Source organism: Diadema antillarum, unplaced genomic scaffold (genome assembly GCF_040938485.1).
Source record: "Diadema antillarum isolate AM-2024a unplaced genomic scaffold, OU_Dant_1.0 scf00000025, whole genome shotgun sequence".
NCBI classification, from domain to species: domain Eukaryota; kingdom Metazoa; phylum Echinodermata; class Echinoidea; order Diadematoida; family Diadematidae; genus Diadema; species Diadema antillarum.
Genome location: NW_027270914.1, coordinates 2,008,644 through 2,036,496, shown reverse-complemented (window position 1 = coordinate 2,036,496; position 27,853 = coordinate 2,008,644). Strand labels below are relative to the sequence as shown.

General features: G+C 39.5%; 1 protein-coding gene across 1 annotated transcript; it reads left to right on the top strand.

The window, feature by feature from the left end:
- Nucleotides 1-13: 13 nt before the first annotated feature.
- On the top strand, nt 14-27,385 carry LOC139733680 (RUN domain-containing protein 1-like). Its single transcript, XM_071644496.1, has 15 exons — nt 14-149; nt 2,154-2,357; nt 3,387-3,531; nt 12,080-12,172; nt 13,071-13,178; nt 14,393-14,545; nt 15,803-15,958; nt 17,213-17,335; nt 17,789-17,931; nt 18,342-18,450; nt 19,913-20,008; nt 21,642-21,755; nt 22,195-22,385; nt 24,630-24,724; nt 25,486-27,385. The coding sequence occupies exons 2-15, from the start codon at nt 2,236-2,238 to the stop codon at nt 25,590-25,592; spliced, it is 1,755 nt and encodes a 584-aa protein (XP_071500597.1). The 5' UTR covers nt 14-149; nt 2,154-2,235; the 3' UTR covers nt 25,593-27,385.
- Nucleotides 27,386-27,853: the final 468 nt, after the last annotated feature.

Sequence of the window (27,853 nt, the reverse complement as noted above, 5' to 3'; positions counted from 1 at the left end):
CACAGTCAGTATGAGCACGGGTCGCGTATAGACTTTCGTGGAAATTGACCTCCACTGCGTGGACAAGTGACCATATTTCTTATCTTTGGTCAGTCCTCAGACGCCGTCTGTTGACAAGGGAGGCCAAATTACAAATATCATGATGTATGGTATGTGGGAATTCCGTTATATGTTTTTTTTATGTGCTATGCGCTTGTGAATTATAGGCTAAATAGTAAAGAAACCACCTCATCTTGCACTACGTCGAATTCACAATCCTTCGGCTGTGCTGTGCGTGTGGTTAGCTGCAGAATACAAGTGGTTCTTCAGCATGCGATGTGTACAAACAAACGCTGTAAATAAGCTGCTTTTCGAGTGTAATGCGCTTGTGGAGTATAGTTCAGCGGCTAAAATGAATGCCAGGAAATCTAAATGTCAAATGTGAAAACTCGCGTATGTGTTAATATTTGTGAAACGGTAATGCAGGTCGTGTGGAATGCTGTGATGAGTGTGTAAAAAAAAGGAAGACCATCTAGAATCTACGTGTATGTAATCAGGGCAGGGCAGGGCCTTCTGTCAGACTGTCTATCTATAACTGATTGCTAGTGTCAGCTGTATTCGATAAAGTTTCTATTATTATTTCTGTTTTTTGAGTGTTAATTTCAGATGCAGTAACACTACCAGTAATTTATTAAATACACTAAATAGTATGGTTGGGTGTCTAATACAATTCAATTGTAACAATGCTAGTAATAAACTAATACATCGACATCCTAGATTCCTAATATATGTTCTTCTATCGTTAACGTTAGTTCTAGCTAACACTCAGTTAGTTCTATCAATATACAGGTGTATGTAAACTTAACGTTAAAGGGATCGTATAGTTTTGGTTGAGACCTAACTTCAGATTTCTAACATTTTGGGGTGAGAAACCTTTTGAAATATGAAAAGTGTGTAATTCCAAGAGGAATTCAATGTTTATTTGATGAAAATTGGTTTTGAAATGACAGATCCTATTCAAGGTGGGACTGGGACCCACCTTTTAATCAATACCGTCCACTGCGCTTGGCTTTACTGTTGCTGTTTGGCTCACCATTATCGCCATTTAATAAGATTGAATTTGAACTACAAGTAGTTTATATCAGTTCGGGAAACCCACTCACAAGGGGGGCCCCTCCTTATAAGTAACCCGTCCCCCTTATAAGTAACCCCGTCCCCCTTATAAGTAACCCCCGGGGCACCCCTTATAAGGAGTCTCCACGCTTTTTTGCAATGCAACGCGAAAATGAAAGGACTGCGGCAATTCGCTTGATTATGTCCATAAAGCTTCACAAGTTTCCTAGTTACTCACGAAATTTGAGCAAAATCGGTTTGAGCCACCTGAATGAACGAAAGTCTCCGTAGTCAGTCGCCACGTCTGCACTCAAGCATTGCCGCGCCGCCGCGCCTGGCGACACTCACGCCAGTAATCGCTCGCATTTCAGCATTCGCATGGGTTGTTTGACATCGCATTTAAATCCATGATTTTAGATATGATGCCTCAAACCGATTTTGCTCAAATTTCGTGAGTAACTAGGAAACTTGTGAAGCTTTATGGACATAATCAAGTGAATTGCCGCAGTCCTTTCATTTTCGCGTTGCATTGCAAAAAAGCGTGGAGACTCCTTATAAGGGGTGCCCCGGGGGTTACTTATAAGGGGGACGGGGTTACTTATAAGGGGGACGGGTTACCTATAAGGAGGGGCCCCCCTTGTGAGTGGGTTTCCCGAACTGATATGATATGTTGCATATTCCATGTCTTATTGAAAACAACAATGTACCGTACAGTACTGGACTGTACTCTACAGAAACTGTTTAGCCATACGAAACCAGTATTTCATTATTTTGAATGAGGTACACGTGTATGACTTGGTTGCAGAGAGCTTGTTATATAATGCAATGTACGTAGATCTCCACTACATAATTGTAGGTCCTGGAAAGAGCAAATGGTGTACCAGTACAGAAAAATACAGATACTGAGTGCCAAGTGTCTGCTAGTGCAGTGTGAAGTCTTTTGGAAAATCAGGAGAAGTCAGCCTCAGTTGACTTCGCTTTCATTATGTTTAATACAATGTAGGTACAATGTAGGTTGTCAGGGATGTCACTAATGATTTGTTTTGTTGCTATTGTGACAGGTCTGTGAAGCCTAACCTTTGACCCTGGCAGTAATTTTGACCTCATTACGGTTTGAACTCCGACCCCTGCACACCAGTCACCATGGATGATGCTGTGCTCACAGATGACTCTATGGATATCTTTGATGGGGAGCGGCCCAAAGAGCGTTGGCCCCCACTGGGGGCGGTGGCCCCCTCCCCTCCTACCATCATGGCAGAAGACAGGTTAGTTACCTTACCCTGCTCACATGTGGTGTGCCAACAAAATGCATTATCAGACCAAACTCATACTAGATTTGATCTGGAACACCAGGAAAAAGATTGAGAGAAAGTAGGTACTTTGCAAGTGAGTGAGCAAACCCAGGAAATGTACAATATACATGTACATGTAGGAAATAAACATCTTAATAATGTGCATTTCTTTATATTAAAAAGGAGGAATACCCATCTTCTTCTATAATCCCAAGTCTGTTTTCTCACTTCGTTGTCATTATTATAAAGGCAGCTTTGGTCAGTAGATGTCTTTGTGTCATTCCATCCCAGCTCCACATTGACAAGATTTCGATATCATTGCCTATGTTACCCTCCCAAAATCACAAAACTGAAGTTCATATCATTCCTTATGTACCTCACTTCACTAAATACGAAGCAATCATATGAACTTACACTGCTATTGATCTGACTTTCATAATCAAACATTAATCTGTGGTTACATTAGTGTTTGAGTGAGTCAGTGCAGGAACATATTGTAGGAAAACAACATTTGTAGTAATGTGCACATTTTTATCTGGTGGGGGGGATTCCCATCCCTCTGACTTAGAGTCTAAAGATTGGACATTTCTTAATTGAAGGAACCTCAGGTTTGTTTCATGATAATGATGAGTGAGTTGTTCAATCCTGTGCTGAAAAATTATCTTTTACATTGTGGACATAGAATTGTACATGCCGTGTTTTCTTACAAAATTTAGTGTCTGAATCTATGGTTAAGCATGCTCAAGATAGTCTGGTAGTTGTACCGGTATAGTGTATGTGATAGCCAAAATCAAATATAAGTCAAAGATAACTTGCTTTGTAATGCTTCTTAATACAAATTTGCTTTAACAGCATTTATCTTGAATTTGCCCTAAGTTTCATCAAGCAGTTCCTATAAAGGTGAAGATGGTATATTGTAAGCTGTACTGTAAGCATGCATGTCAAAACCAGCCAGACTTGATATCAGTGTCTCTGTATCCCTGTTTCCATGGAAACGGTCAGTCATGTGAATGTGGAGGAGCAGCTTCGTCAGCTGGAGGAGGAACAGGCCCAGCTGAACTCATCCCTCCTGGCTCTCACCTCTCACTTCGCCCAGGTCCAGTTTAGACTCAGACAGGTTGTCAGCGCCCCCACTCCGGACAAAGAGGTAACCTGTCTCTCTCTCACTCTCTCTCTCTGGTCTTTTATACTGTGTACACCATGTACTGCATTTAGTGAGTTTAATTTTTCATGAATCAGGACACTTCCCAGCAATTTCTTGAGTGGTTAAATTGGCAGTTGTGGAGTACAGTAATTGACAGAAGTTATGTTCACATGGTGATCCTTAACCTTGAGGATAGCTATCTTCGAGGATAATCTTTGGCCCTTAACTATGATGCGCATACACACGACGAAGCTTATCCTCAAAGGTAGGTATCCTTGAGGAAAGGCTACTGGCCCTGTAACTATGAGCGAGTCCTACTCGATGATAAAACCACAGAACTTGAAGTTTTGCAATGACCACAGAACTAACGAGGGTGTAACATGTTTTGACTCTATCCATACATGGAGGTCCATGATCCACACATGCACCTGCAGTGTGTTTACATTGACCCGGAAGTAGAGGAAAATGCATTAGATGGGGGGCTAAGTTCATGGAGAGGTCACATTTATCTGCAAGTTTGTTGATTATCGTGTCCACACCATGCTTTAAACTATGAGTGGGGACCCCATGCGGCTTGTTGATAGAGCGCTAACTCTCAGATATCTTGTGGATAGCTATCTTCGAGTTAATTTCAAGGTAGCTGTCTTCGAGTGCACGGTGCTTAGCTATGAGCTCATCCTTGAAGATAGCCATCCTCAGGGTTGAGGATCACCGTCTGAACGTAACGAGAGAAATGTACGCATGTTACGTCGCATTCATGTCTTACAACTAATGATGCGAATCGCTTCACACTAGGGTAACAGTACATCTTCAACAGCTGCAAAGTAAAAAAAAGGAATTTCAAATTTGTCAAAATGTCTGAAAGGAATGTTCATGATGAAGACATTGTTAAACACCCTGATGTAAAAGTAGTCAATGATGATGAATTATAGGCTAGGAGGGGTAAATTTCTTTCGCAAAAAGAGTTGTTCCGTCACAAAGAGCCGGGGCGACAATTTGTGCCGGAGTTGGCGGCACAAATTGTTGCCCCTGCATAATTTGTCGCCCGGTGACAATTTGTGCTGCTTGTGAAGTTCCCAATTTTTTACCTCGATGGCGGCAATTTGTGCTGGCAAAATGAAACGGAACTGCACACATGTTGTCGGCCTTGCACTGTGAATTGTGTGGTTGGGGTGGTTGCTGCGATGTTATGCTTGGGTGGGATGAGTATGACTGGTAAGTTAATATGCATAATGTGTGTATGTGGGGGGGCTGCATGCAGAGCTACACTACCAAGTCTCACGCATTCTGCGTGAGACTCAAGCATTTAGGGCCTGTCTCACGATCTCACGCAGGGCACCCATTTTTCTCATGCATATTCAAAAAAACTTCCAAAACTCATTCAAATTCTTATGTATTTTATTGTTTTCAGAATTTCTTATGTATTTCTTTGTTTTTCAACTTTTGTTTTTTCTTTGTTTTTTCATTGGAAATTGTCACTGACCACTTTTCTACCATAATTAGCACAAAATTAATCAATGAAAGTGATTAATTGTGAAAATAATTAGGTTTTTATGACTTTCATGACAGAGCACCGTTTTCCATAGGAAATGTACACTAAATCACAAAATTGTGCCCGTTTTGAGGCGACATTCCGTTACAAAAATGGGCGTGGCTTCGCGTTAAGTATGCGTGAACGTTGCAAATTTGGTCTCAAAAGTTGCGCGAGACTTGAACGAAGAAAGTCAAGAAGCCTCGCGACGAGGCCTTCTCGCGTCACAGAATTATAGCGCGAAACGTCGAGGGGGGGCGGATTCCGCCCCCCCCGGCCCTTTTAGGGTTAAGTATGCACCAGATCGCATCATTAAGAGCTGATAATTAAAAAAAAAAGCTCCCTACCGTGGGAGGGGTGACACCCTCCTCGTTCGCGCGCGCATGCGCGCGAGTGCCGAAACGCCGAGTCATGAAAATCTCACTCATAAAAGTTTTTGGAACTTGGCATCGCTGCTGCATGGTATGTGCTGTGTAAGATTTGTAGGTGCATATTATGTGACTTGTGTATGCGTTTGTGCATAGCTGTGTGTGTGTGTGTGTGTGTTTGGAGTATAGTATTACAATATGTGGAAACTGTGCATGTGTGGTGGTTGTATAGTGGTAGTGGTTTGTTTGTCTGTGTGTATACGTGTGTCTGTATACGCACGTGTGTCTGTTTGTGCTTGTGTTTTGATGTTTGTGCGAACGAACTTTTTGGGCAGCAGCCGGCACCATTGTGGCAATGAAAATGCCTTCAACATGTATGAGCACGTGTTTATAGAGTTCACAGCAGCGTTGATTTCAAAATAGTATGGGTGTGTCAATTTCAGCAGAGAGGCGGGCTAGGAAAGAGAGACCGAGAAAAAAGGCATATGAGGGAGGTACCCTCCCTAAATGTTATCTGTCTGTGTTCAAATTGTCACCTGTTTCAGGGGGTGACAATTTGTGACGGAGCGACGATTTGTGTCACAACAAGAGTGATGAAGACTTTTTAGGGAAACATACTGGTACATAATATACATGCAATGTGTATATGAGTGTGTAGTTGCAATGCATGGATATCATGTGTTGAGGGTTTTTTGAACTGGAATAACAGATCAATTAGGGAAATGTGTACACTGTAAAATCTGACATGTGTACTCTGTCGGTGAAAAACAAGTGAAGTGCCTAACCAACTGAGAAAAAAGAAAGAAAGAAAGATCATGTGTACTCACATGCACACACGAGCTAATTATGAACTAGATTATTAGATACATGTATAAATACGCTGTAAGCAAGGAAGTACCAGTAATCTATTTCTTCCCTTTGCTGTGTGCATTTGTTTGTTTACTAAGATGCACTGGCGTAGCCAGGGGGGGGGGGCGATGGGGGCGATCGCCCCCCCTAAGATTTGGACCGGGGATTTGGGAGGCGGAAAAAAAAAATGCGCGTATACTGTATATGCATGCACATGAAGCGGGTCTCCTTTGCAACCTTTCATCAAATAAGATATTTTTTGAATATTTCACTCAAAGTGTGCACCAGATCGTTGAATTTCAATTCAAAATATGCAAAATCTCTCGTGCTTGGGAGGGGGATACCCCCTCCCAAACCCTCCCCCTCTGTGCCTCTTTCCATAGCTTAGTACACTTTTTAGATTTACAAAAAAATTATGAATAATTCTGAGTGCACAAGACTTATCACTTATATTCCGAAAACTCAAGGTTCCCTCATGTATAAGGGGAATTTCCCCTTTTAATCGACCCTTTCCTCCCTCAGCCCCCCCCATCAGTTTGTGTGTGTGTGTGTGTGTGTGTGTGTGTGTGTGTGATTTCCCAAATGTTGATTCCATCAAAAATGCGTAGATGAGATATCTCAATTTCAACCTTAAAAAGGCAAAAGCTCGATCGGAAGGGAAGGGTGGGGATAACACTCGCCCACGCCTTCTCCCTGCTCCCCCGCCCCTCCCCCCCCTTCCACTATGCATAGAAGTATAGACTGTGGCTATACCCAGATCGCTTTATTTCAATTCCAAAAACGTAAAAGCTCCGCGAGCGGGAGGAGGAATCCCCCTTCCTCTATATACCTCACTAGACTTTATACATACACACAGCTGGCGTGCACATTCGGAATAAGAGCTAAATTCTGTGATTTTATCACTTCGATGAAAAAGTATTGCACCAAAAATTTGCAACAGATCGCTGAATTTCAGGTCTGAAAACGCAAAATCACCTTCGTGTGGGAGGGGATATGCCCCTATCTACACCCTCGTGTGCATGCTTTTTATACCCCCGCCAAACGAAGTTTGAAGGGGGTATATAGGAATCAGCGGACGGTCGGGCGGTCGGGCGGTCGGTCGGGCGGTCGGGCGGTCGGGCGGTCGGGCGGTCGGTCGGGCGGTCGGGCGGTCGGGCGGTCGGTCCGTTGCAAATCTTGCGTCGCGAACTACTTCCTCAGTTTTCAACCGATTCCCATAAAACTTGGCACAGATGTGTGCCTTGGGTTGTAGATGTGCAAGACGTATTTTTTGACAGTACCCAAAAGTACGTTGCCATGGGAACGGCATATTATGGGCGAAAATGGGTACAAATCTTGCGTCGCGAACTCCTCCCACAGTTTTTGATCAATTTTTATGAAATTAGGTACAGATGTTCATCTGAATATGTTAATGTGCAAGACACATATTTCCGCAGTGGCAAAAAGTGCGTTGCCATGGTAACGGCATGTTATTGGTAAAATATAGGGCAAAATGCTTCATGGCAAAACTGCTTCATCAGTGTTCTTCCAATTCTCATGGAATTCATATTGAATGTTTGTCTTAGGATATAGGTCAGCATGACACATTTCTTGACAGTGACAAAAAGTATGTTGCCATGGTAACAGCTCACATATTATGAGCCAAAATGATGGAAAATTTTGTGTTGCAAACTATTTCCTCAGTTTTTGCCCAATTTCCATGAAACTTGGTACAGATGTGTGCCTTTGGTTGTAGATGTGCAAGACGCATTTTTTGACAGTACCCGAAAGTACGTTGCCATGGTAACGGCATATTAATGGCAGAAGATCAAGGAAAGATCTTGCGGATTTAACTACTTCCTCAGTTTTTTGACCAAAGCTTATGAAATGTGGCACACACCTTGATCTTGGTGGGAAGATGTGGAAGACATATTTTTCGGACGTGTCGGAAGGTGCGTTGCCATGGTAACGGCATATAAATGGCAGAAGATCAAGGAAAGATCTTGCGGATTGAACTACTTCCTCTGTATTCGACTGAAGCTCATGAAATGTGGCACACATATTGGTCTTGGTGGGAAGATGTGCAAGACATATTTTTTGGACGTGTCGGAAGCTGCGTTGCCATGGTAACGACATATTAATGACGGAAGATCAAGGAAAGATCTTGTGGATTGAACTACTTCCTCAGTTTTTGACAAAAGCTTATGAAATGTGGCACACACAATAGTCTTGGTGGGAAGATGTGCAAGACATATTTTTCGGACGTGTCGGAAGCTGCGTTGCCATGGTAACGGCATTTAAATGGCAGAAGATCAAGGAAAGATCATTCCTTGGGTAAGACTGTCGTCACGGGGCGGGGGTATTAATCACCTTCAGTGATATTTCTAGTTCTGTTTGACTGCTGAACAGACAGTGTTCATGATATTCAGTGTAAGAATTAATACAACTAAGAAGATTATTTAAATGATAGCATTTTATAGGCAAATTGTTCAATGATAATCTACATCAAAATATACTGCAACCTTAAACAAGTGGGACTGTTTCACGTCGATAAAACGCGCAAAAACATGCATCAAATTGCACCATTTGCAACATCAAAATGCAAAAAGTTCTCACCGTGGGAGGGGGACACCCCCTCCCCTCCCCCTCGCTCGCTCTGCTCGCTCGGGTTCAGTCGCGTTCATGATATTCAGTGAAAAGAATTAATACAAGAAGTGTATTTAAATTATACCATTATATAGGCAAATTGTTCAATGATAATCTACATCAAAATATGCTGCAACCTTAAACAAGTGGGACTGTTTCAACTCGTTAAAACACGCAAAAACATGCATCAAATTGCACCATTTGCAACATCAAAATGCAAAAAGTTCTCACCGTGGGAGGGGGACACCCCCTCCTCTCCCCCTCGCTCGCTCTGCTCGCTCGGGTTCAGTCGCGTTCATGATATTCAGTGAAAAGAATTAATACAAGAAGTGTATTTAAATTATACCATTATATAGGCAAATTGTTCAATGATAATCTACATCAAAATATGCTGCAACCTTAAACAAGTGGGACTGTTTCAACTCGTTAAAACACGCAAAAACATGCATCAAATTGCACCATTTGCAACATCAAAATGCAAAAAGTTCTCACGTGGGAGGGGGGACACCCCCCTCCCACACCCTCCCCTCCCCCTTCACTCGCTCCACTCGCTCGGGTTCAGTCGTGTTCATTATATTCAGTGAAAAGAATTAATACAAGAAGTGTATTTAAATTATACCATATTATAGGCAAATTATTCAATGATAATCTACATCAAAATATACTGCAACCTTAAACAAGTGGGACTGTTTCAACTCGTTAAAACACGCAAAAACATGCATCAAATTGCACCATTTGCAACATCAAAATGCAAAAAGTTCTCACCGTGGGAGGGGGGACACCCCCTCCCCTCCCCCTCGCTCGCTCTGCTCGCTCGGGTTCAGTCGCGTTCATGATATTCAGTGAAAAGAATTAATACAAGAAGTGTATTTAAATTATACCATTATATAGGCAAATTGTTCAATGATAATCTACATCAAAATATGCTGCAACCTTAAACAAGACCAGTGGGACCGTTTCAACTCGTTAAAACACGCAAAAAATGCATCAAATTGCACCATTTGCAATATCAAAATGCAAAAAGTTCTCATCGTGGGAGGGGGGACACCCCCCTCCCACACCCTCCCCTCCCCCTTCACTTGCTCCACTCGCTCGGGTTCAGTCGCGTTCATGATATTCAGTGAAAAGAATTAATACAAGAAGTGTATTTAACGTATACCATTTTATAGGCAAATTGTTCAATAATAATCTACACTAAAATATGCTGCTACCTTAAACAAGTGGGGCTGTTTCACGTCGATAAAACGCGCAAAAACATGCATCTAATTGCACCATTTGCAACACCAAAATGCAAAAAGTTCTTACCGTGGGAGGGGGACACCCCCTCCCACACCCTCCCCTCCCCCATCGCTCGCTCCGCTCGCTCGGGTTCAGTCGCGTCCATGATATTCAGTGAAAAGAATTAATACAAGAAGTGTATTTAACTTATAGCATTTTATAGGCAAATTGTTCAATAATAATCTACATCAAAATAAACTGCTACCTTAAACAAGTGGGACTGTTTCACGTCGATATAACGCGCAAAAACACGCATCAAATTGCACCATTTACAACATCAAAATGCAAAAAGTTCTTACCATGGGAGGGGGGACACCCCCCTCCCACACCCTCCCCCCCTCGCTCGCTCCGCTCGCTCGGGCTCGGTCGCTTCGCTCCCTCGCAGACTAACCGCCCCCCCTAAGATGAAATCCTGGCTACGCCGTTGCTAAGATGCATTGTACATAAACACCATACTGTTAATTAGGTGGATGTGCTGGCTGGCAAATTTGTACATAAACAGTCACCAACCTCAGATGCTTATCTAAAACATGAAGTTACAAACCAACATGGCTGTTGGTACAAATATGGAACTACTATGCATGGACATTCATCATTTTATTGATTAATGCATGCCTAATACATCAAAAGTGTCACAAAAACATTGTAAACATTCTTTCCTGCTTTGATCTTGTGATCTCCACCACCGGCAAGTCAGAGCAAAACACAATGCAGCTTTAGAAACTCTATAAACCAAATGCACAGAAGATAATAACTGTCTGAAATCAAGGAAAATGCATGTGCAGTTGTGGCATGTATGAGAATATCACCGCTCAGATATCTTCATTAGCAAAATGCGATGATGCTTTTAAAGAGAAAGCTAACTCTTTCGCTAATTGATTATGATTTGTGATATCAGTTTCCATCTTTTTCGCACATTTTTCTAGAGTAAAAAGAGACAGTAAGGGAAGCGGATTATATGTACATGTATGTCTCAATATTATGCAAGGTTGTATGTGTGAGCAATAGCAAGCGAGTCTATAATTTCCAAGCAAATGACACAAAATCCAAGTCATGTTCTGACTTTTGCTGCTTCTCATCATTGGTGTTTATTCAAAAGTGTTTCCACCTGAAAAGCTGCATCAGCTAAATAAGACCGGAATTAGGAAAATAGTTCCTTTGTTAGTGAAGATGCATGATTATGCAATTATCGTTTTCAAGACACCTGTATGTACTCATTGAGATGCGCATAGTCAGGTGGCGGCGGATCTTGTACTTCAAAGTAGTTGGATTTGTTGAAAGTCCATTCGTTTGTAGGCCCATGGTACAAATAATCTTTTCTGCTTTAATATGCACAAGGTTGAATTACATGAACTGGTCTATTGATAAGATTGTTGAAAACCAAGCTTGTGTTGAGGTTTTTGCTTCCAGTGCAACATGTTATGTGATGCAGATCTTGAAAATTTTTGAATTGCACCTTGGAAGCATCAATAGAAATCTGAGGGTACAGTTTTTATGCAGCTGCAGCTTTGCTCTTGTTAGACCTTGGTCACATTGCCAAAAGTTCATGGATTCTCGAAGGATATTTTTTTTCACCTGACTGTCTCATGCATGTGTCAGATTTTATACATACTTTGAAGAATGTCTTGTCATCAGCTCCATTGTGTGCTTGACATGTGTGCATGAATGTGCCAAAAGAAAGGTTGTAGACCTACAATGTAGCTTGTATAGCCACAGTGCACTGGTGCCTTGTTAAGCCTACATGTAGTCTTATACTGTGACTGTGTGCATGACATTCCCCAGTATGACTTGTCAATGATTCCAGTGAATGTGCTGGTACTTACACAGTAGTAGCAATTTTGATATCAAACAAGAATAAATGACTTACATCTGTACATGTCAAACGGCTGTCAATTTTCAGGATCTTCTGAAGGAACTGGAGGAGTTTGCCTTCAAGGGCTGTCCAGATGTGAGAGGCTGTAAGTCACAAGACGCCAATATGCTGCAAGGAGATGTGAGTATTATCCTACACTTTTCTCATTTACACACATCATTATTATATCCATCATGGTTACAGGAGTGTGTTATTGGATGTGAAAAATGCTCTCGAGGACAGCAGGCCAATATTGTGCAGTGTCCAAGAATAGCTCCTGAAATACTTGGGAGTCTGATTTAAAGTTCTGTAGTCGTCTCTCTCTTTGCAAAACTCTTTGGGTGTGACTGTTGATTTTTTATTTTTATTTTTTTTTTGCATTTCACATGGTAGAATAAAGTATCAACTTTGAGATGTGCACTTTTCATCGATGTTTACAAAAAAAAATGATGCTGATGGGATATAGTACCATGATCAGTGTTCTTAATCCAATGTAAATTTTACATATGTGTCTCACAGTGAATTTGAAACAGTTGCTCGTGTGTCATGCAATATTTTGTGTGTGTACTTTCACTAGCAGCTTTTGAGTGAAATTCACCCCACATTTAAAGTGACTTCAACAAACAGAGTTGAAGCCAACTGAGCAGAACAGAATTAGTGAGGAAAAATTCACTGGTTTTAGCATATCGTCGCTGGGGTGACAAGACCTCGTATCTACAAAATGTCAAATGCTCAGGAGAGCCAAAAAACATGGCAGCCAAAGCACTGTGGCGAATGGGATGGCCTTTCCTTTGGCATGCCATGGTGGCTTCATTTTTGGAGTAAGACAACTGGGATTTGGGCAGAACATCACTTAACCCATTATTTGACCATTAATCCAAAAAAGCCATTTTCACCAAAATTGCAGATACAAGGTCTTGTCACCCCAGCGACGATATGTCCAAACCAATGGGATAGTGTTATATTTGAGAGAATAAATCTGTGACCCCCCTGCAGTGTGCCTCTCTCTCTAATCATTGCCTAACCACTGGTTTTTCAGAGTGAGCGTGAACATGAAAGTAAGTTGACAGAGCAGAGAGTGAAGCAGGTGGAGCTGATCAACCAACTCAAATCTCAGCTAGAGGACATTGAGACATTTGCCTACGAGGTATGTCATTTGTAGTCACCTTTGACCTGTCTAGGCTGGGTCATGGTTTCAGTAGTACTGCATAATTCAGTATTTTGGCTCTCAAAGATTTTCAGGAATTAGTGAATTTATGGCAATTTGTGGGTAGTGGATTTTATGAGTGGCATGTAACAGGCCTCACTACTTTGTGGAATGTAACCATTCCAATTTCTTTTTTAGGTTATTAGATAAATCATATAATAGCAGGTCATTTCCTTTCTTTTATTCCTGAAAATCTGTTGAAGTAATCTCAAATATTATGTTTCGACAGTACATTTCATCCACATTTATGAATAACTGTGCAGGAGGTGGGTCTGAACAAAATGTAATGTGGCAATGCAATAATCAGTACACAGTTTATGATGTTGTTCACCAAGACACTATCACACCACACAGGATGTACATAGAACAGAAGATGTTGATCATGTGGGTGTACGATGATGAGAGAGTGTACTTACCGAGGTAATCAGTTGTCAAACAATGTAGCAAGCATTTCTGCATTGTGTGTCAACTGACCAAGTATTCTCTATCATCAGGATTTCCATAGTTTTTTGTTTATCTGCGAGCCAGTTGTGACTTTAGAAATTTAAATGTCAAATTATTCTCCTGAACCGGGATTTAAAGGTGCATAGTCCTGGTAGTATAGAGGGCGCTGTTGATGATACTGCCGACCACCATCAGCATTGATACGAAGATTACTGAAGTTGAGCTGTCATCAAGAGTAAAGTGCGTAGGTGTTGCTAAGTAAAGTTGCCTTCGTTGTCTTCTCTGCGCATCGCGCAGTCTGTAGTAATGCCAGGGTGCGTGCATATGTGCTTCTTATTATGACATCACAAAAGAAGTTTGCTAAAGCTGTCATCCCCCTCAGCTGAATCATGATCCGAACTGTGATCGGACCACTGACTACAATGGATCGGACTTCTTCGGACTCGGGGGAAGTGGGCCACAGTGTAAGCGCTAAAGAGGAGTCGATAGTCGATGGGACCATGCACCTTTAACCTTCTCGCTCATGATAAAACCTTTGAAATTTATTCTAAAAGTAATACTCTATGGGAATGGAATGTATTGTAGTGTTTGTGAGAAATAAAGCCAGGAATTAAATATGAGATCATTTTCTCACTACTTATGCCACACTGTGGTGTAAATGGCAAAGAACCCCCTGAACCCAATACCATCCCACTGGCCTGTTTGTGTAGGAGGGAAGTGGCTCACTACCACACACCATGGTGATGGAGAAACAGGGAGCTATCATTGAGCAGCTGAAGAACAAACTAGACCTCAACCTGGAAGACTTTGAGAGCCTCTCAGCAGATGACCTTCGGGGCCGAGTGGACAATGCCATCGGACGGGTGAGTTTTATCGTGGAGAGCTGGAAGAGGTTGAGGTGTTATTCCCCATTCTTCCTTCCAGAAGCAGAAACTGTTGGATTAAGATCCAATCCATGTTTTTAAGTAAAGTAGGCTTTATGGCCAGATTAAAATCAAACAAAACAGTGGAAGTTTGTAGAGATTGGCCTAAAGATTAGAAAGACTTGGAATTAGTATCACATCATTTCTTAGAACATTGATATCATTCACATGAATGATCATATTATGCAGATTAGGTGAGGTGATAATCTCAGAAGACTTTTGCTTGCTTGCACACAATTCTTCACTTTTCCCTGCTATCCATTAGACCTGGTAGAGAGTTTTAGTGATTTAGCATTGATGACTTTCTAACTTAAAAAAGGTTAGATTGCTGAATTATTGATATGACTTGTGACTTCATGATATTGTTAGTCTACAAACCAGTGTGAAAGTTGCAAGGTAATGCCCATTACCACCATGTCTGAATTAAATCATAGTGCCAATCACATCAAGCATTGTAACCTTATCAAAATTGAATATTTTAAACTTTGTAATTATTTTTCTTTATAAAGACATCATTTAGATGGTAGATTTTCACTTCAAACTGTTGGGCTTTTCTCTGTTGCTCCTTGCCCTATTGGAAGAATGAGACAGAGATACTGCTACCATCGACTGAAAAGAAAAATGGGTTGCTATGTCAGTGTTGTATGTAATGATTTCTACTCCTAAGCATGTTAAATTGTTAATGTCTTGCTGCTATCATGAATGTGTCTGAGTAATTTTATTTTCATTTGGGGGGAGGGGAGACTTTTATTGAAATGACCCATCTGATTAAGCTGGTGATCTGGTCATTTCCTGGTCAAGATTTCCAAAAACAAAGTTTGCAACCCTGTTTGTTTTATAGAGTGTTTTGTTTTTATTTTTACCGACCAGCTGTATTCTTTCCAGATCATTAGAATTTTGTATTTTATTCACAGGCAATTTAGTATATTGTCATCTTTACCATTCTCCTCCTCCACCTCCCACTTTCCGTCTGTCTGTCTTTCTTTCTAACCCCCCCCCCCCATCACCTCCACCACTACTACGACCATCACCCCACCACTACTGCAATGCATTACATGAGAGATGGGAGATACAATGTACCAGTTGTCATGGCTGTGCTGTACTTCCTTACTGGATTGGGTGTTGATGAGCTGCTGATATTGCCTGACCACATGAGTACTAAGATATTCATGTTTTTCCTGGTTTCTTCCTTGACAGATTGTGAATCCTGCCAAGGTAAAGGAACAGGTGATCCACCAGCTCAAAAACCAGATCGTGGACCTTGAACGCTTCATCACCTACCTCCAAGATGAGGCTCAGTCTCCTCTGGTCCTGTCCTCAGACAATCCCTGTGACTGTGAGGTCCATTCCCTGGTGAGTTTTTTCTTTTTTCACTTTCCATATGAGAAGATGGCTGGATAGCCCATATTCAGCTGCAATAGCTGGTCTTCCATGGGATTCAGTTTGATGTAAGGCAGGACCACTTCACTGTGTTAAACACCCTGCCCTACCCCAATGAATAAATGAAGCCTAATCTTTTATGTGCATGAGTTGTGACTCTCACACACTCGGGACCACCATTTTATGTCCTATGTGACGGACAGAGTGTTTTGCATTTTACTAGAAGGGAGGGTATGATTATACTCAACATTGCTCAGTGGGACCCGGGAATCAAACCTGAGCTTACTCAACTATCCTACAGGAGCTTGGTAGACATCCTGTTTTTGTCATCAGTCTGAGAGGACCTTTGTTTCCTACTGTGACTCAATGTCAACCTCATGGTATCCTGTAGGCACATATGTATGTCCCTAGGTAGATTTCTTTATGATACCCTGATGGTTGTCTACTGTGCCTTTTATACATACCATAATAATGTCTTTGTAGGTATCAAGGACTTGACACATCAGAGTTACCAGTGAGCTTTGCATATGCAACGCTAATAGTAATGACACGTCTCCTCCCAGATTGGACGATGGAAACAGCTGTCTCGTGCAAATGCAGAACAAAATTTTTGGCTGAATAGCCGCATCATAGGATTAGTGTTGCAGACCTAAAGCTTGCTACTGTAAGTTCTGTGGAAAGTCCTCTGACAGTAAAGGTAAAACCTATCCAATAAATTGAGTTCTAGGAATCCTATTGGGGTTTTCAATTTCTGGGTGAATTTTACATTCGTTAGTCAGTTCTTAGTGCAGTGAAGTATAGGCATTGCATAATTTAAGTGATAGCGCAACTAATATCCACTTGTTGTGAGTCTTACGAGGTCATTGTAGTTTCACCACGTTAGCAAACTTGAACAAACTTGAACTGTTGAGTGGCAAGACATTGCATTGAAGTGTACAGTCCCATTAAGGGGTTGCATAGTGTGTCTTTGTGTGTGACCACTATAGAAATTCAGTTTTGGCTTTCAGACACAAAAATATATTTTTAATCATGTAGCCATTACCAGTTCAGACTGTCATGTACCTATTACTTACATCTTAATCTGTGTGAAATATGGTTATGCAGTATGAAATCTGGACAATTTGCCTTACCTTGTATGTCTCAGCAATGTGTGACAGTTAGGCTAGTCTTATGTGTTCTAGCTATGAAGGCCCTGAAATAGCCCAGTGATGTTTGTATGACACACAGGCCCCGCCCTCCAGGGATACCGATGCTGGGTCAGATGGTGGCTCAGACACACAGTGCTGTGCGCACCCAGGGGGAGCTGGTGCAAAGAAGAAATTTAAAGGCAAAACCAAAGAAGAAATCAAGGTGAGCAGTGTCAAAGCATGGCATTGACAATGACTTTTAGTACCACGTACTGAGCACACTGAACATTCCATGATGTGGACAGTTTTACAGGTCTACTGTATGCTGTACTGAATTGATGCAATAACAAAAATAAGAATTTGCTAAGCCCTAGTGAGCAACTGATTTCAGAATTTCAGGGACAGCTATTCAACTTCACAACTTGTAGTTCATAATGAGTGCAATGGCCAATGTTTTAGAAGGAACTCTTCAAGCATGAATCTTCAATAATGAAAGGGTATGTGGACAGAAAACCGATGCAGCCAATGTTTGCTTGGTACATTCCTAAATTAGATCAATGTGTCAAACCACCTTGTACACCTGTCTGTATTCTGTTTTCCTCACCTTGGTAGTCATCAAGATTTTTGTGCATGTGCAATATTCATGACAGAATCTGCTTTATTTTCTTCATGACAGAAAATCCGCGAATCCAACATATCAGCATTAAAGAAAGCCCTGGCCGTCTTACAGTACATCACCATCTCTCAGCTTGGATGTGGGTCAGACAGGATGAAGGAGAGACCCAGGAAGGGTCGCCATGACATTGGTGCTGATTACTAGTGAGTGATGACTCAAGTTTGCCCTCAGCAGAAAAGGCATATTGGTATTTCAGTACATAATACCCTCAATTTTGATATCATGGATCATACAGTGTATGTACAAAAGACCACCACTGGAAGGACATATTGTGTGAATGCAGCGAGATGTTAAATACCGGTATTACAAATGAATACCCGGACCTGTGGGCAGTAAATGATTAGTGAGGAATGGGAAGTCCTTGACAAACCCTTTTATTGCAAATTTTGTCTTCCTAGGTTTATGAGCTTCAAGATTGTCCTGTATGATCTTTACAGGAGGGAATTCTTTTGGTTAAATGCAGTAAAAAATATAGTACCTTTGTATTACTATTCTTCACTTTTTTCACTTACACATCTTTCATCTTTTTGCTTTAATTTGTTTGTGTACTTAGTGACCTGTTACAGGCTCTGGATAAAGCGACGGAGCATGTGATAGAGCTTGCCAAGAAAAGAGCTGAGGAAGAGGAGCTTAGTGCAGATTACACCAGTGACTCGTCAGAGGTTATTATCATCTATGTTTTGTTTTAGGTCCAATATTCCCCCTTTCCTCTTTGTCTGTACCAATCACACTGTTCACCTAAACACTTGAGTTCAGGCCATCTTCAGCCTATCAACAGCTCACATGATATATTAACTAAAGGTATTTTAGCAGCTTGTCCACTTGATTTGCATGTGCAATATCAGAGCATATTCATTCCATCTCTGTAGTACTCATTCCCTATAGGCTACTGTAGTAGAGTGGCTATGGAATAATACACTGTAGTTGGTCTTGTTTCTTGCGTGAACGCTTGCTAATAGGTGGGAACTTTTGTTATTAAAGTGCACAAACTCTTCCTACAAGTGCATATCTCAGCTCAGTGCAGATGCTACTTCATTCTAATAACTGCTTTTTACAGGTTTTTCCTTCTCTAGATAGTGATCATAGATATTGATGATTATATTGGATGGCTTAAATTGCACTCATTAGGGCCAATAGTGACCCATCTTCAATTCCTGAAATATTCCTAACTCATGCAATATTCCCAGGTATCCTATTAGTTGCCATAGAATATAAATAGATATTGAATAGAAATTACTTGTCATATCATTTTTCACCTGGTATCCACTTCTGGCTCTATAACTGCATTTAGACCTCTTACCTGCTCTTGTCTTGAAAGACTGGTCAATAATCTATGTCACCATTTAAGCACTGACACTGCTGACTGTAACCTGTGTCATACCTCACACAAGTTCACGTCTTCATGAAAGCTCTGGTTGGTTTGATTTGCATACACTTGGCAGTTCATTACATGTCTCTTGTGATTCAAGTATGAAGAACTGAAGCCCTTAAGATGCCAAGTAAATCACCCGATACTTAGTGTTGTGTTATCTGTTTGTATTGATTTATGTTGGTGCAGTGTTGTCTCAACCACTTGCATAGAATTCTGTGTTTGTCTCATGCAATGCAAGACCATGCAGCCTTTAAAAAAAGCATTTTGAAAATGTTTCTAAAATTAGCCCCCCCCCCCCAAAAAAAAAAAACAACAACAAAAAACAAAAAACAAAAAACAGATACACAAAGTTGTAACCCAAGATGTGTCAGTCACTACTGCAAGATCTGTTGTAATTGGGATTTAATCTCGGCATGTTTATCTTTTTACGTTGTACTTACTTTCTGCAAAGTGATATTTTTCTCCATGATTTTTTTTTTTTTTTTTTAGGCGATACACACTATCTGCATGATGACAAAGTTATATGCTAAATAAGGGCAACAGATCATTTTTGGTATAAGGGGAATTGGATGTCAGAATCTAAAAAAAAAATGTTTTTCTTGCCTTTGATTTATAATAGAAATATAATGTCCATGACTTAATAGATGTGATGAGCAGAGTCATGTTGAATCAATATATTTTAGAGAATTATAGAATTTTTTTTATCATATTCAGCAAGTTTGAGGTGTTATGGTTCTCTATGCGTCCCACAGAGCCCTGTTAGCAGGCCTCTGGATGATGTCACAATAGCAGTGAGGAGGGAGCTAGCACCAGCATTGAGGGCTCTGTTTGAACATGGTCTTGTGCGAGTAAGTAAATTTATAACAACTTCTGTAAGCAGATGTGTGTGATGGTTTAAAGTGCAAATCTTGACTTGTACTTTAACAGACATGATGCATGTGGATGTACCGTTAATACTGAACATGAGTGTTGCATAATGGATAATTCAAGGAGAACAAAAACAGTAATGTCGAAGCCTCTTCAAGTGCAAACACCTGCTTAAATCGACTTGAAAGATCAGAGTGAAATCAAACAACCAGAAGAGTTTAGATTTTTGTGAAATTGGAAAGAAGAAAATGGAGAAAGGGAGGAATTTCAGAGGTTCACATGCCTTCTTGATTTGATGATTTTGTTTAAGTGCATATCCATGCCAGTTTGATTTTTTAATATGAAGCCTTTATGAGGCTGTTGTGATTTGGTCGTGAGTTGGTAATGTACACTCAGCAAAAATAGAAAGTAAACACTTTTTCAAGTTTATATTACTCATAGAATTTTTGGTGAAATGTTAACGTATTATACACCATATGAAAGGTAATTTTATTGGCTATCAACTTGATAAGTCAATAAAAAAGGAAACTTTACGCATGGGTGAACACCTTTGTTTTTCTCTTCCAAGGCACAAAAGTGAAAATTGCAAAAATGATCAAGTTGTTATTCATGCGTAAATGCTCTTCCATGTAACAATAAGAACAAAAGACAAATTTGACACAATAATGAACATGGATTCAGTTGCAAAAATATGCCTATGATCTCTATAAATTCTTTAAAGCCCAAAAGATCAATAAAGGCTAAAAATAATGGAGGAAAATGAAGAATGTTCTGTCAAATCCAAATTGACATGAAATGAGAGAATAAGCAACATTAACAAAAATGGTAGAATTTTGAATTGAATATTCAAATTAGGAAAATTGTAAATTATATTTGGTTCTTGAATTTGTCTTATGAATTCTTAAATTACTAAATTGAATGAATCAAATAAAGATATTCTGTCCTTTTAACCATCTTCTTGAGCTTACTCCCTATGTCATTTGAAGTTTGAGTTCAGTAAAAACTTTTATTTTCCGCCCTGAAGTTTCCCACTTTTATTTTGTTTGAGGTTATAAAGAGATTAAGAGAATATAAACTTATTTTTGTCATTTCTTTGTGTCTCTCATTGTGGTCTTTTGTTATCATTGTTGTCTTAAAGGGCATTTGCAAATGAAAGACAATATGTCAATTTTTGCAATTTTTACTTTTGTGCTTTGGAGGATAAAAATAAATGTGTTCACTCATGCGTAAAGTTTCCTTTTATATTGACCTACTAGATTGATAGCCAATTAAATTACCTTTAATATGGTATAAAATATATTGATTTTCATGAAAATCTTCTATGAAAATTTTGAACTTGAAAAAGTGTTTACTTTCTTTTTTTGCTGAGTGTACATGTTGATAGTGAATATTTATGTGCATTTAAAATTGAGCGTTGAGAATAAACTGTGGTCAATTTCTGTCATCTATAGAATGATACTTAGAATAAAAGTATAGGGATTTATACTATCAAGATTTCATAGTGATAAACATATAGCATTGAAGAGGATTTATCATTCATTGGGAAGGAAGAGATGTTCTTGTGAGAATGTGATCTGAACAATTTCCTGTTATTTATATTGATGATTTTGATAGATGAGCCCCAGCCAAGCCCTGATTACACCAATAGCTGCTTGCCTGGTCCCACGGAAGTCTGCTGCCCCCAACGCTCATATATGGGAAGTGTTCCAGAAGTACTTTGAAATCAAGGTAAAATGTTGGATGAATGTGTACATCAAAGTAGAATATGCCATATACATTCCTTCCATTTGATTTCAAACAAGTTTCCTTCCCCATTTTTGTTTATTTCTGTACTGCTGTGTCCTCATTTTGGAAAATGATTCAAGGTTGTATTTTCACTTTGATTACGCCATTCAGAATGAAACCAAGGGATAGATGATGTGCAATTCGTTTCAGCCGTGTCAATGCCAAAAGAGTAGCTTACCCCTCACACTCTGATTTAAAATTTGATATGGTTTGCATGTTAACAAAACGAAAGTATTTTATGTGTTACACATTTCATGAGGTGAAATCATGACTTGTAGTGAGGGCCATATCTTGACTGGTTGGAGGCTGGACAGATCATTTTTCAATGTTACATAGCATGATGATCAAAGTAACGTGTGTGTGTACTTTATCTTACAACCAGCGAGGCCGTCAGTTTGCAGAGTCGCCAGCCAGACGACTGTCCCAGGCCTTTGATCTGGACATTGTCGGTGGGACGGCCATCACATCACGACAGACACTGCTAGCAGCCATTGACCATGTGCAGACCACCCACCAGCCACTGAGGAGGAGTATGGAGTCTCAGTTCAAGGCTTTTGTCTGCCAAGCTCTCAAGTGAGTCCCAGACCCAAGGAGGAAAGTTTCCTCCAAGGCATATATGTGTGAATTACTTTAAAACGAGGAATGTTCGCATGCATTTTACTTTTGCGAATTTCGTAAGTGGCAACATTCACAAAATTTAAATGTATGCAAAAGTTCTTATGTACACAATATGCATTGGATGCCAGTGCTCAGTCACAAAAATTTCATGCAGCGAGAAAGGCCGTCGGCTCCAATTCGCGAAATTTTCATGCTGCGAATATATCATGTTTTACAGTATGAGAAAGTAGAGAGATTGGTGAAATGCTTTATGACAATTTGAGAAGTTTCTGACAGTGAGTTCAAAAGTTTGAGGTTGGGTTGTACAAGTTTTAGTTTATTTCATGTGCTTATTTGTATCAGTGGACTTCCAAAATTATAAAAAGGGGAAAATAAAAACCCAGCAACAAATATATATCACGTATACAGTAATGATATGTCTTGTCTACCATTCTTCTTTCTTTCTTTTTTTGCATTGGGTATATGTTGTGAACATTGGCCAATTCTTTTGCCCTCTGAAAGAATTTTCCTAGTAGTCCATGGGCCAGGCCAGATATTGGTACCATCTGAGGTGGCAATACCTTTTTGGTGTCATTTTGTTTGTCGGGCATAGATATGCTTATCAAGCTATGATAGCATCTCCAAATGAGTAGCTTAGTCATAGTAAATGAATTTTAAACCAATTTGGTTTCGTTGTTATATCCCTGTACTTCTGAATGGAGACCAACCGCTATACAAAGAAGAGCACTGTCTTCTGTATGTTCACAGGTGTTCTGTTGTAAACGTGGTGTGCTTAGTCTTTATTCAAGGCAGCGAAGGGAATATCCAAGGGTTATGATGTCCACAGCGCTTAGTCTAATATTCAAGACGGCGAAGGGAATATCCAAAGCTTATGATACAGTGTATATCCCTTTATCTAAAAACAACAACAACAAAAAAGCAATTTCTCGTGAATTTTAGCGTCTTTTTCAATTATTTATCATTTTCCGGTGAAAACGCTACTTTGAAAACGCTAATACCACGCCAATGTCGCTTTATTTCCATCCAACAATGAAAGATTATGCAAAAACGATGTACCGGCACATAACAATACATTATAATTAATAATGTTGTAAATGAACAGAGTGATTTTTGTTTAAAACTGATGTATTTGTTGAGAGGGTGGTATAAAAACAGTATAGATAATCCCTTTTATTAGGAACTTTAGATATGATAACGGTACATTGTTCTAGATAAAGACTAAGCGCACCGCGTGACAGTTGTGGACATCATAACCCTTTGGATATTCCCTTCGCTGCCTTGAATAAAGACTAAGCGCACCACGTTTACAACAGAACACCTGTGGACATACCATGGAGCTACTAAAGTAGCTCCATGGACATACAGAAGGCAGTGCTCATATTTGTATAGCGGTTAGGTTCGATTCAGAAGTATAGGGATATAAAAACAAGACCAAATTGGTTAAAAATTCATTTATTATGACTAAGCTACTCATTTGGAAATGCTATCATAGCTTGATAAGCGTATCTATGTCCGACAAACAAAATGACACCAAAAAGGTTTTGCCACCTCGGGTGGTACCAACAACCCATTTTTCGGCTCTTGGCCCATGGACTATAGTAGGTCAATTGGAAGAACACCCCACAGATTGCCACATGTTAGTGAAATGTCACAGTTGGACCATGGATGAGTTGTCATTTAAAGCAGCATAGTATGGCTTCTTTTTTGAGATCCTTCATGTTAAACAAACAGACTACCACCACTCTTGTTTTCCTCTTATTTGGGCCATGGATATCTGAGATGATGCCATTTGTGACTTTGCATGGCACAAGGGTGACCCCATACTTGGATATTATGATTAAAAGTTGTATATTCCTTTTGCATTTGTCATTAGATTTGGGGTGTATTGGTTGAAGATTAATGTCTCTCAACATCATGTATGAAATCATGGGGAAGTACACCTCAAGAGTTATTGAAAAAGAAATGAAAAACTAATCCCATTTAACTCAAGAATGCAATCCCCTTTTGTACTTGAGAATAATGGTTGAATTCTTTTTTAATGTCCAAATACATTTACCAGAAATCCATTGTCTGAATTACATACCACTGCTTTAAATACCAACCTGTGAAAGGAACCTAATCATCAGGGTTGCAAATGGGACACACAAACTTTCAGTTGAGTTTTGTGTAACTGATACATGCTTTCATGTGGCATTGCAGTGAACAAAAATTGGCCTCGTGGTGCAGACTGGTGTGCAGAACCCATACTCTGATTGACAGCTACTATCAGTCATGGAGCTATATGCTGAGATCAGGTAAGTTACCAGTCTACAGTACTTTGGGATTTCTCAATTTCAAATACAATTTCTGTTGATTGTTGCAAGTGAGTGATGGTGATCAGTGCTTGCAAGAGAAAAGACATTAAGATTTGTTGTATTTAATTTGCAAAAGACAAGTTTGGCAATAAAATAATTTGACTCTATTTCAGTTACTTTATGTATAAAAGTGGTAAACTGTATTCTTATGTTATTCTTCACATGCCACTGAAAGGATGCTGTTTTGATATATCCTTCAGTGGCTTTGTTATGATGGTAGCTACTAAAGTAGACTCTGATTATCCCAAGCTTGCTTTGATAAAGAAAAATGGGCTTGTTGAAAACTAAAATGTTTTGATATACTGTTATCAGTAGCAAAAATACTGACAAAAAAAGAATATATATATATACATATATATATTTTTTTTTTTGTTCATATCAATTACTGTGACATGTATATGAGATCTCTTAATTGTTCTACTTGGTATCTCCATATAAAGGAACCATTCAGTGATATGTTTCTACTTGGTATCTCCATATAAAGGAACCATTCAGTGATATGTTTCTACTTGGTATCTCCATATAAAGGAACCATTCAGTGATATGTTTCTACTTGGTATCTCCATATAAAGGAACCATTCAGTGATATGTTTCTACTTGGTATCTCCATATAAAGGAACCATTCAGTGATATGTTTCTACTTGGTATCTCCATATAAAGGAACCATTCAGTGATATGTTTCTTTGCTGTGTTTTACTCAGGTTTTGATGGAGGCATTCAGATCTTGGACAAACTGAGTGACATCAAATTCAATCTGGATGTGGACCTGGCAGTCAAACAGTTCCAGAATATCCAGGATGCCTTCTGAGATGCTCCCATCAAACTCGTCTCTGCCTCTACGATTTGGTGCCAGAGAACAGCGCCCTCACACCCCATGTAGACATAGAAGAAGAAATGTGTTCCGTTTATCTGCCATAGGGTTGCAGAGCAGCCACATTAATGCATGCTTGTCAACACCTTGAGCTAAACAGAATTCTTGTGCCATGCCTCAATGGTGTATCACTCTGTGTATACTACACCTGGTGTGTTGCCCAGTAGTGTAAAAAAGCACTGTCCAGAATTCTTTGTTTTCAGTGTTCTACACCAAACATAGTGTCATTCCCATGTCTCATGGTGTAATATGGGCAGTACTTGAAAAACATCAAGAGGGAACATATTATTTATATTCCTAAATTATTACATCCTGCATTTTGCAATATGTATTGTACTTAGCTTTGTACTTCCATCAAAGGGATATATCTGACTGTTGAAGATGTGTTTAAAGATTAGCTAAAGCTGATGATTCCTTTGTTTTGACACTCTGCTGTATTCTCGAACTGAATCATAATGGTATAATGGTATTGATTCTTCTCTGGGAGAAAGATAAAACCAATAGAGATGAGAGAAGACAGACATGTGAAAGTGACACAAATCTATTATTTATTGCCATATGTCTGGCACACTGGGAATGTAACTCACTGGAATATTAACATACCATGGTACTCTTCTTACTGCCATGAGATGATATTAGAGAGCTTGGAATTCTCTGCTAGAGAAGGGGATGGTAGAAACTGTAGAGTGATATAGAAGGTAAATCATTTTATCACCATCGATCGTGGAAAAGTTAGGATGGGCTGGGGGTGGTGTAGGTAATAGGCATTATCTTATGTTTCCATAGGGGAAAAGGGATGAGGATATAGTGGTAGGCCAATAGCTTTGGGTGTAGGATATTGTTAGGCAGATGTTAGGCAATTGCAGCAAATGACCATACGAAAAAAGAAAATCATTACACATAATTTGATGTGTTATTTCATGTTCATTATAACAAAACACAAGCAAGGCATACTTCCTGAGGAATGTGAAGTCATAATTGTTATTTAGCCACAGAGAAATCATGTAGTCTCTTGGGGGTAGCAGACAGTAACTCACTGTGTCGTCATGGGAACGCCTGATGCAATTTTTAATATAGACTCCAGATTCCATTTATATTGAAGAAATTTTATACACAAGCCAATGTTGAATCCTGATGAACTTTATATCACATATGAAAGTAAAAATGACAATATAGCAATTTTATTGCATTGACATGATGTTTTGTTTTTCACACGCCTGATAACTAACAAATCAATCAATAAATTTAGATTTCACATTCCACTACAAGTGCAGCATTGAAGGGAAATTCCAGACATTTCCCCTGAGATTTGCTCATTGTGTTCAATAGCGGATAAGGATCCATTTGCCCTCAAAGCACTTGTATTGTAGTATATATGTTTGATTATCATTATCATCATTTTAGTTCATACTTGTTGACATCCCAGTGTTTTGTTTTTATTTAGAGTGAATTGTGCTATAAAGATGAATCTATATATGAATGGGAGATGTACTTGTATTTGTCGCTTTAAAAAAGTGTGATTTTTATTTTGTTGGCTGGTGTTGTGATATCTGTAAGGATGACAGATTGCTACTAGCTTCCTAAGTTATACATTTTACCCACCCAATGTTGTCTCAATCTTATTTTTTCCCCTTGCCAAATACAATCACATGATGTGATAGAGCATAGAATGATGAGAAAAATGAGAACCTTTAATAATTAATTTGCTTTTATGAAAAGAAACCTTTTGCCAGCAGTAAGAATTTTTTTTTTTTTTTTTGTGCTTTATTGTCATTGTTTAAAAGAAATTTCATATGTATTGTCTTTAGCTCTTCTGAAAGGCCTTTGAAATGTGTAATACTTTGGAAGTACACTGTATATATACATGTATGTTCTAGCATAGTGCAATAACTTGCTTATTCTGGTAGGCTATTTTGAGAGATTCATATCTGCATGTATTCAATATCATCAATTCCAGAAGTTTGGTCAGCTGAAGAGAGTGTGTGGTGTTATGTGCAGATCCTTTCCAGTACTCCTGAACTATGATGTCGCAATTCAAATGTGGCATGACAAAGTACTAATTGTACCAAAAAAAGTACATTGTATCAACTAATGATTGTATTCACAACAGGGTTGTTTGGTCTGATGAAGACCTTATGCTATCAAGTCCAGAGGGTAAGGCTAAAACACTTTCCAGCAGAGCTGAATGAGAAAAAAAC

Excerpts from the sequence above, each read along its gene's own strand:
- LOC139733680 (XM_071644496.1), top strand. The coding sequence starts at position 2,236 with ATGGATGATGCTGTGCTCACAGATGACTCTATGGATATCTTTGATGGG. Across the intron at positions 13,179-14,392 it reads TTGAGACATTTGCCTACGAG|GAGGGAAGTGGCTCACTACC; the intron begins GTATGTCATTTG and ends CTGTTTGTGTAG. Across the intron at positions 17,932-18,341 it reads GACATTGGTGCTGATTACTA|TGACCTGTTACAGGCTCTGG; the intron begins GTGAGTGATGAC and ends TTGTGTACTTAG.